Source organism: Rhagoletis zephyria, unplaced genomic scaffold (genome assembly GCF_001687245.7).
Source record: "Rhagoletis zephyria isolate East Lansing unplaced genomic scaffold, Rhagoletis_zephyria_1.1 Rzeph_scaffold_01956, whole genome shotgun sequence".
NCBI classification, from domain to species: domain Eukaryota; kingdom Metazoa; phylum Arthropoda; class Insecta; order Diptera; family Tephritidae; genus Rhagoletis; species Rhagoletis zephyria.
In genome coordinates, this window is record NW_016159040.1 from 1 (window position 1) to 11109 (window position 11109).

At 38.0% G+C, this 11109-nt stretch overlaps 1 protein-coding gene across 1 annotated transcript; it reads left to right on the plus strand.

Annotated features, from left to right (window-relative positions):
- Window positions 1-6169: 6169 nt before the first annotated feature.
- LOC108365686 (uncharacterized) lies at window positions 6170-10142 on the plus strand. Its single transcript, XM_017619800.1, has 3 exons — window positions 6170-9951; window positions 10041-10047; window positions 10107-10142. The coding sequence occupies exons 1-3, from the start codon at window positions 6170-6172 to the stop codon at window positions 10140-10142; spliced, it is 3825 nt and encodes a 1274-aa protein (XP_017475289.1).
- The last annotated feature ends 967 nt before the right edge of the window (window positions 10143-11109 follow it).

The window sequence follows — 11109 nt, forward strand, 5'->3', positions numbered from 1 at the left end:
CTCAGCCACTGCCGACTACGCATGTATGCTTTCAAATGTTTAGCTTAAGTAAATGAAATACAATTATTGCTTTCAAATGACATCATCTTTTTCGAACTTTTTCCGNTTTGCTTTTCGTTCAAAAACACCCCTGACCCTTGTTGTTGCTGTATCGCATCGGGGTGAATCTACATTTTCAAGCGATTTGCATGTGTCAAAAGATAAACAAAGAAAAAAGTAGCTTATTTCCCAAATTTATAAATTTGTTTGTTGTAAATATATTTATTTTATAGGCGTCATACACGGTGCGTCTGACTCGCGAGTCATTTGTGTACGTGTGGAGTCGCCTTCGACTACACACAGTGGAATCATTTCGAGTCATGTTGGTGCAACTAACACATATTTATTTTCACAAACACATCCAAACCGACATACATACCCAGCCAGCAAAAAATCCGAAAACCGATCTGAAAACGGACAAAAAAGTGGATGAAGTGCGGATTTTTGTCCGTTTACTGATTCCATTTCGGGATAAAGTGTGCGGCAGAAACGTATGTACAGACAACAGTATGTTAAACGGATACGTTTTCGGCTGTTTTTTCTGAAATTTGTCTGCCATAATTTTTCGTTCAATACGCTTTCCTGCTACATTTCACACATACCTTTTCATGGTTCAAAAGAAATAAAATAAAATTTAGGAAGCGCCTGACGGATTTCGAACCCGGCACCTTCTGGAAGCTAACAATTTGCGGCACACTCCTCTGCAGGCTCAGCCACTGCCGACTACGCATGTATGCTTTCAAATGTTTAGCTTAAGTAAATGAAATACAATTATTGCTTTCAAATGACATCATCTTTTTCGAACTTTTTCCGGATATGAAAATTGATGATAACTGTAGGAGTTTTTTGTATGCGTTTTCGGATACGGAAAATTGAACTAAACTGCACTGTCGGCAAAATTTACGTTCTTTGCTGGCTGGGTAGGTACATAGCAAGGTGAAAGTATCGTGAAAATTTGAGCACTCGACATTAGGGCATCATTGATGGAATTCAAGAGCTTCATATTTGTATTGCGCCCTAGATTAGCATTTTACTTGCATTGCAAAATATACTACATATATCGCTGATAAATATGTATATCACACCAAATAAGGAAGAGTATACTTAAATTATAAAATAATTCAATTCTATTGCAAAACGTATACAAATTCAAGCTTTCTTTTGGTTTTCTAGCTCAATAATAATGCTTTCAGTGATGCATTTTTTGTTTACGAAAATCTTGGATGATGCTCTCTAATATTAGATCCGAGCAACATAAAGTGAAATACCTTCTTACTTCTCTTGTTAAATTCAATAAAATGGTTCAATTCCAGAATAATAAAATAGAATCATGTATGGAATGAAGAAAATAAATATTTTTTTATTCCTATCACGAATATCCTGTCGCAATAAAATGATCGGTACTCGAATGCCTAAATCTTGTGCTTTTACCTAAGATTTTGACCAGTCTCCTCCAATTTGTGGGTCGCGTCTTGATTTAGGTAACTGCTTACAAAATAGGATGGGAATATGTAAAGGATGTTTGTTTAGACATGTGGTTTTCAAGAAGACATAAAACGCATATTGTTTAATGTTATGGCCAAAAATTTAGCTTTATTATAAGAATAAGGGTTTGCCAACTTTCCCAATTATCGACAAATTTTTGCAGCATTGGGACCGTGTGTCAGCAATAACGTGCCGAATATTCTCTTCCATGGCGTCAATCGTCTCGGGCTTATCTGCGTAGACAAGCGACTTCACATAACACCACAAAAAATAGTCCAGCGGTATTAAATCGCACGATCCTGGAGGCCACGCCACAGCCCCACGACGAGAGATAATGCGCTCACCAAAAGTTTTCTTCAGTAAATTGATTGTTTCGTTGGCTGTATGGCATGTAGCGCCGTCTTGTTGGAACCAAAGGTCGTCCACATCAACATCCTCCAATTCAAGCACTAAAAAGTCATTAATCATCGCTCTATAGTGTTCCCCATTGACTATAGTATTATGGCCGGCTTCATTTTTGAAGAAATATGGACCAATGATTCCCTTTGCCCATAGAGCACCCCAAACAGTGACTTTTTGAAGATATAACGCCGTCTCAGCAATGGCTTTTGGATTATCATTACTCCAAATGCAACAGTTTTGTTTATTAACGTACCCATTTAATCAAAAATGAGATTCATCGCTGAACAAAATTTTCTTGTGAAATCGGGATCGGTAGCCATCTCGTTTTGGGCCAATGCACCGACCGTGCGACGCGCTTGATGGTCGTTCGGCTTCAATTCTTGCACAAGTTGGTTTTTGTAAGGACGCAAACCAAGATCCTCCCGAAAAATCTTCCATAAAGTGGATGGGCACAGCTCCAATTGATGCGCGCGATGGCGAATGGACTCATTGGGGTCTTCTTCGATACTCTGCTCCACAGCAGCAATAGGGTCTTCGGTGCACACTGTACGGCATCTCTGATGATGCGCATTATCCACTAGAGTAAACGTGGTGTGAAACCGATGCATGGTCGCCCGAATTACCGACTCTGCTGGGCGATTATGTCGACCGAATATTGGACGCAGCGCGTGAAACCAATGAAATTGCAAACCAAACTGAGTAGAAATCAAGTGACAGCTGTCAAAAAGACCAACTCCGAAAAAAGTATTGCCTCATTGAAAACCACACGTCTAAAAAAACACCCTTTACATATCATATCGTCATTTAAAGTACAAAACCGCGTATCGTCATTCTGCAAAACCGCGCAACTGACATTGGCTGCCAAAAATTGGATTTGCTCACACAAGCTCTTGGCTCAATCCATATCCATTCGTTCTGAAATATACTATCCTGATATGGGCATTCCCATGGTGGCGCACGTGACAGTCGTACGATTTCAATGTGATACAAAAAAGGAAAACCATTCATTTTCTTTAACTTTTTTGGGCCATTGTATAGCACATAATTAGCTCTATATTTAACTGAAAAATGAAATCAATCGAACTGCTTGGTCCTGAGATATAAGCATTTAAAGAGAGTGTCGTTACGTGACAAAAAATGGAAGTTGATTTTTTCTTTTCTTACAAAATCGCAAAACTCTGCGAATTGTGGATGGCTATTTTCATGAAACTTATTTTAATATGATTTGGAGCAATTTTAGTTGTTTTTAGAGTTTTTTGAATTAATGCAAATTGTTTCATTTCTCTTTTACAACCCCAAGTGTGAAACGTGACGTGACGTGGCGTCACATGTATTTTATGTAGAATATACTTTATATTTTGACTTCAGCGCCAATTCAGGGTCAATTTATTAGAAATCTATGATTTATTATGTTTCAACCACATACGCCAAATTCGAACCAAATCGGACCATAAATACGGTTTTTCGAAATATCTCGACCTTGGCACCACCTAGGAAGACCATTTTATGCAAACATGATTCTACTTACATAGCCAGTATATATTTTAAAAAGCAGACAAATCGGCCCGTAAATACGTTAGATATAAAACTTTTATTTTTTTTGTCGTGGTGGACCTTCCGCTGGAAACACCCATATGTAATTTCTTTATAAAAAAGAGAACCATTTTTAAATATGAGTGTTTTTACTCTCTAAAAATAATTTATGCCACCTCACATACGTGGTTTTGCATTTTAGTGATACGCGGTTTTGCGCTTTAAACGACGATATATGTATATTATTGTATATGGCTATAATTTATAATAGAAGTCATCTATATATATAAAAAAGGATGTATGTATGTATGTATGTATCTATGCAGCTTATAGACTCCGAAACCATTCAGCCGATTTTGTTAAAATTTCCAGGATAGCTTCATAGAAACTCGGAGAGTGTTCCTGTGAAAATTGGCTATTTTTGAAAGAGTTGCCACCTGTCAGAAAACTAAAATTTATTTAAATATGCAAGTAAAGTAAGTATAGATATCAAATGGAAGGTATTTGAGAAAGATATTTAAGAAAATTTACATCAAAAAATATTTTAATAAGTGTTGCCACCTGGTAAAAAAGTTAAAAATAATGAATATCTAATGCAATTCACATCAAATATTGCAATATGGGTATCAAACGGAAGGTATTGGAGAAAGATTCACGCCAAACATATTTTTGAGTAGAGTTGCCACCTCTTTCAAAAAAAGTTAAATGACATAAATGTGTGTATTAAAAAGTATTTCGCAGGATACGTATCAAACGGGAGCTATTGGGAAATGTTTCAGTTAAGACCAATTATCGTATAGAGTGTCCACATACTTAAGAAAATAAAATCGGATAATATTTTTAAGAAATACCAAAGATTTAGAGTGTGATAAACTTCAAAGTCTGTCAAACCGAAAGCTTACCAGAAAGAAAATGCCGAATCCAAATTTTTAAATCTATATGTGAACATATGTATGTATGTTAATGCCAGAGTTGTGTAAATTTTCACCAGGTTGCAATTTAAAAACGGAATTTGTTTAATAGTTAAAAACCAAAAAAGTACTCAATATTAATGCATAACTTTTGTTTCTTATTGAATAAGGCTTAAAAAAATATAATAAAATTTGCAATAAAAAATGTTGTAATATTTTTTCCTAATGCGCATACGAGATTTTGCTTGCATAATTTTCCTAAATTTGGGTGTATAAATTTTGGTATTTTTCCACAACATTCATGAAGAGAATACCTACATAGAAAACACTTTGTTACCTATGTTCACATAAATAAAGGGTTTAAAAATTTCAAATTATTTGGGAGGAAAGTACCTGCAGAATTATAGCATTCGTTTTTATTTTACGGTTGAAGGTAGTTAAATATTGTTTACAAGAGTATATTTTGTTTCCCAAGTTTACCTAAACAATGGCTTCATAAATCTTGGGATTTTTCCACAACATTCTTGAAGAAAATACCTACGTACAAAGAAATTTTTCTGTATACACTAATTCAGATAAATAAGAAAATAAAGTCTACCGATTTTTTTTTAATTTATTGCAGGAAAAGTACCTGCAGAGAATATCTTCTGCTGTTTACACACGTTTTAGCATAGATAAAATATAAGGATTTTTAATCTTTTTAAGTGGAAGGTACCTTCAGAGAACATATTTATATTGTTTGCCTGAGTTACATAAATATAAGGTCGCATAGCTAATACATTCGCTCATAGCAAGTGTAGACACTGCGCAAACGATAGTGAATTCTTTTTCATCTGAGATCAGTTCAACATACAGAGTATTATTATTTACATTCACAAAAAAATAAAATCATNTATAAAATCATGCCTCCAAAGAAAGCATCAATTGGAAGAAAAAACCCCAAAACAAAAAAGTCGAATGAATAGAGAGCGGCGGAAACGGAAGATCAACGAAATGTCCGGCTTCAACAAAATCGAAACAGAGAGACAAGCTCGAGAAATGTTGAAACGGGAAACCAGCGGGAATCTCGCGTCCAGCAAAATCGTGTGAGAGCTTCAACCTCCAGAGACGCTGCAACCCTGGAACAACGAGAATCTCGCCTACAACAAAATCGTGTGAGAGCTTCAACCTCCAGAGACGCTGAAACCCTGGAACAACGAGAATCTCGCCTCCAGCAAAATCGTGTGAGAGCTTCAACCTCCAGAGACGCTGAAACCCTGGAACAACGAGAATCTCGCCTACAACAAAATCGTGTGAGAGCTTCAACCTCCAGAGACGCTGAAACCCTGGAACAACGAGAATCTCGCCTCCAGCAAAATCGTGTGAGAGCTTCAACCTCCAGAGACTCTGAAACCCTGGAACAACGAGAATCTCGCTTACAAAGAAATCGTGTGAGAGCTTCAACCTCCAGAGATTCTCAAAATCCCGAACAACGCAACGAACGGCTTCGCACTAATCTATAACGATTGACCCATGCAAGAGAAAGAACACATTTAATGTTGGCGGCATACACTTATGACAAAAACAGAGACTACGAAAATCATGCAGATGTCGCCATTGGACCGATGAATAAAGTTTGTTTGCATTGCTATGCTTTGAAGTTTGCAAACGAATCACCAGGAATGTGTTGTTCAAATAGTAAATTAGTTTTGCCATCGTTAATTGAGGCACCTGAACCACTACTTAGTTACCTTTCTGGCACAACTCCTATTTCAAACCACTTTTTGAAAAACATACGCAAGTACAACTCTTGCTTTCAAATGACTTCGTTTGGAGCAACGAAAATTATATCTGAAGGCGGTTACATGCCAACATTCAAAGTTCAAGGCCAAATATACCACAAAATCGGTTCATTGCTCGCAGTGCCACAACAAGATGCGAAATTTCTGCAAATTTATTTCACTGGAAATGATGCACTGGAAGTAGACAAGCGTTGCGCAATTAGTTCTGGGATCCGACGCGAGATCATTTCAAGCTTGCAGGCAATGTTCCATGAACAAAACAATTTGATTCGCCTTTTTAAAACAGCTCTGGATCAAATGCCATCAGAAGACTATAGTGTTGTTATTAGAGCAGACAAAGCTCCTGCTGGTGAACATGAAAGGCGCTTCAATGCTCCAGTAACAGGGGATGTTGCAATTGTAATAGTTGGCACCGAATTCGATCGACGTGACATCATTATCCACCGGCGAAATGCTAATGTGCAGAGAGTATCGGAAACACATCGATCGTATGATGCACTCCAATATCCAGTGCTGTTTCCCCATGGAGAAGAAGGATATCATTTCAACATCAGGCAAGTCGACCCCAGCACAAGTGAAGCGACGACAAAGAAAGTGTCCTGCATGGATTATTATGCAAACCGCATTATGATTCGTGGAAATGAATCCAATCATATCTTAAAATGTCGTGAATTATTCCAACAGTTTATTGTGGACATGTACGCGAAAGTCGAAAGTGAACGTCTTCTTTTCATTCGCTTAAATCAAAAGAAGCTGCGCGTTGAAGAATACGTTCATTTACGTGATGCAGTTGCTAATGATGGAAACATTGCTGACATTGGACAAATGGTAATTTTACCTGTAACATATACAGGAAGCCCGCGGCACATGCACGAATACGGGCAAGATGCTATGACGTACGTTCGAAAGTATGGACGACCAGACCTATTCATCACCTTCACTTGCAATCCATCGTGGAGTGAAATAACCGAATTGCTTTTTGCAGGCCAGAGCTCATCGCACAGACATGATCTTCTCGCTCGAATATTCAAGCAAAAGCTAATAAGTCTTATGAATGTCATCACGAAGAATTTTGTTTTTGGAGAAACCAGATGCTGGATGTACTCAATTGAATGGCAAAAGAGAGGCTTACCACACGCTCACATTTTGATTTGGTTGAAGCAAAAAATTATACCTACACAAATTGATAGCGTTATATCAGCCGAGCTTCCAAATCAAGCCGAAGATCCCATTCTTTTTGAAATAATCAAGAAAAATATGATTCATGGGCCATGCGGTACTTTTAATCCTAATTCACCATGTATGCAAAACGGCAAATGCACAAAGCGATATCCACGTGAGTTGATTACTGAAACTCAAACTGGAGGTGATGGATATCCTCTGTATAGGCGAAGAAATCCCACTAATGGTGGATACACAACTACTATTAAGATGCGAAGTGTAGATATCGACATAGACAATAGATGGATCGTGCCATACTCGCCACTACTTTCAAAAATGTTTAATGCTCACATCAATGTTGAGTATTGTAATTCGGTAAAGTCCATAAAATATATTTGTAAATATGTTAACAAGGGCAGTGACATGGCAGTATTCGGATTAGCAAATCGAGGTGATGAGATCACGCAATATCAAACAGGGCGCTACATCAGCAGTAACGAAGCAGTATGGCGGATATTTGCATTCAATATTCACGAACGATATCCAACGGTTCAACATCTCGCTGTTCATTTGGAAAATGGTCAGCGGGTTTACTTCACCGAAGAAAATGCGCAAAATAGAGCAGAGCAACCACAAAACACAACACTGACTGCTTTTTTCGAATTGTGTACATCCGAAAATTTTGCTAAAACGTTGCTGTATCAAGATGTGCCCAAATATTATACTTGGAACACATCGACAAAAAAGTTCAACAGAAGAAAAAGAGGTGCAATTGTTCCAGAGCATCCTGGTATATATTCGTCCGATGCATTGGGACGTGTGTATACTGTTCATCCAAATAACGCCGAGTGCTATTATTTGCGGTTGTTGCTGCATACAATCAAAGGGCCGACATCATTCCTTGCATTGAAAACCATCGACGGAGTAGAATGCCAAACGTACAGAGAAGCGTGCTTTAAACTGGGCTTACTTGAGAATGATCAGAATTGGAACACAACTCTGACCGAAGCATCACTCACGTGCCATCCAAAGCAAATACGAACTTTGTTTGCGATAATTTTAACAACATGCGCACCATCGAATCCTCGACAACTGTGGGAAATGCATCGTGAAAGCCTCAGTGAAGATATTCTAAGACAAGCACGTGCAAGCGATCCAAGTCAGGAATATTCGGATGACATTTTCAATGAAGCTTTAATATTAATGGAGGACTTATGCATGTCAATCAACAACAAAGCTCTTTGTCAACTCGGTATGCCAGCACCGACACGAGATAGAAATGCTGTACAAGACAGAGACTTGATGCGAGAACAGCAGTTTGATGCAAATCAGCTTGAACGATTTGTGCAAACGCAAAAAGAGTTTTTAGTTGCTGATCAGAAAAAAGCTTATGACAAAATCATGCAACGTGTAACCAAAGGAGATGGCGGAATTATCTTCCTAGATGCTCCAGGAGGTACCGGGAAAACTTTCCTCATCAATTTAATATTGGCGTCAGTTCGAATGCGAAATGGGATTGCAGTAGCAGTAGCATCATCGGGGATTGCATCAACACTACTTGATGGAGGACGTACAGCGCATTCAGCACTTAAGCTTCCATTGAATTTGCACCAGACCGAAACACCTACATGCAACATCAGCAAAAACTCTGGTATGGCCATAGTCCTTAAAACGTGCAAAATTATAATTTGGGACGAATGCACCATGGCACATAAGAAATCGCTCGAAGCACTTGACCGAACTCTGCGAGATTTTCGTGGAAAAGACCAACCGATGGGAGGCGCTCTTATACTTCTTGCAGGTGATTTTCGTCAAACATTACCCGTTATACCACGATCAACGCCTGCAGACGAGCTGAACGCGTGCTTAAAGGCATCGCATCTGTGGAACTATGTCGAAAAAATTACGCTCACAACAAATATGCGAGTGCATTTGCTGCAAGATACGTCTGCCCAAATATTTTCAAAGCAACTTTTAGATATCGGAAACGGTAAAGTTCATATTGATCGCACAACAAATGAGATATCATTTCCGTCCAACTTTTGTCAAATGCAGCAGAGCATTCAAGACGTCATCGACAGAGTATTTCCGAACATAACGATCAACTACCGAAATCCGGAATGGCTCCGCGAACGTGCAATTTTAGCTCCGAAGAACGATGATGTTAGTAAATTAAACGGTCAAATTCAATTGAAAATTCCAGGAGAAGCAGTCGAATATAAATCGATTGATACAGTAATGGACAAAGATCAAGCTGTTAATTACCCAACTGAATTTCTTAATTCTTTGGAGCCACCTGGAATGCCTCCTCATTCGTTGGCGTTAAAAGTTGGATCACCAGTGATGCTTATTCGGAACTTGAACGCGCCGAAACTGTGCAACGGAACCAGAGTGATAATAAAAAAATTAACACCGAATTTGATCGAGGCAACAATCATCAGCGGTAAATTCAAAGGCGAAGATGTGCTGATTCCACGTATACCGATGATTTCCAACGATTTACCGTTCGAATTCAAGCGGCTTCAATTCCCTTTGCGTCTTGCCTTTGCTATAACTATAAATAAAGCACAAGGGCAATCATTAACTATTGCGGGTTTGGATTTGAAAAATTCGTGCTTTTCACATGGCCTGTCGCCATGGCACGTCGCCTGTTCACGAGTTGGGACACCACAAAATTTATATATTTACACTCCAAATGAAAAAACTAAAAATATTGTTTATCCCTTAGCATTAAGGTAAATGAAAAGGTATTCAATTTCAAATCTCTAAATACATGTGTTTTTCTTTGGCGTAGCAACGCGCGCCGGGTATTGCTAGTATCAATTTATAAAACATGTTTCACCATTTAAATTTTTCTTCTTCTTCTTTATTGGCGCTGTAACCGCCTAAGCTAGGGATGCACAGCACGGGTGCACGCAGTCGACGTCGCGGGCAAACTGCGCGCACGCGAGCGTGCTGGGGGAGGTGAAGTGAGCTGTACGGAGATGGCATCGTATACATATTAACCACTACACACTTATTTTCAAGTAAAAATGCGTGTATGTATGTGTACTTTTGCGACAACTGAGCCAGTGTGGCATCAGGCCACCAGAAAAAGCCAATTTTGCCAAAACAAAAGCGCCAAGTTTTTATTATCATGTTTAATAATTTTTTTGATTCAGTAAAAAGTGTATATACATATCCATTTGCTCACGTTTTTATTAATAAATTAATTTCAATACATTTATAATAACGCAAAACATATTTAATTTACCTATTTCTCACATTTTATTCAGTACATCAATTCCATCTTAATGTAGAATATTAGTGTATAGTGTATACATATATACATATGTACCTATGCATTCGGTGTGCTTAAATTAAAAAAGCATCACTAAATACCGCGCCAAGCATTGAATCCCAATTATTTTGGCTTTTTGGTTTCCCAAAAGCACTAAATTTAGTGTAAAATGCACGACCTTGGCAACAGTGAGCTGAGCACATCAATGCTCAAACAGTGATGCCAGACCAAGTATTGAGTAAATGCGCTATGTATATTTTTCTTATAAAGCAAAAGTTCTAATTGGCGAGGGGATTGATTTTTGGTTCTTACATAGAACACTGATAAGATTCACAAACTTATCTTAGGACTTAATTAAAATAATCAACATTATTTGTAGACGAATATATTTGTGTTCGTATGAAATAGTAGCTTATGTCGGGAGGCTGGCTTTAGTAAAATGTACCATTTCCTATATTCTTTAAACCACAAGGAATTTTTTTATGAAACTTTATACGAATATTGACTTGCTAGCATC

Excerpts from the sequence above, each read along its gene's own strand:
- LOC108365686 (XM_017619800.1), top strand. The coding sequence starts at position 6,170 with ATGACTTCGTTTGGAGCAACGAAAATTATATCTGAAGGCGGTTACATG.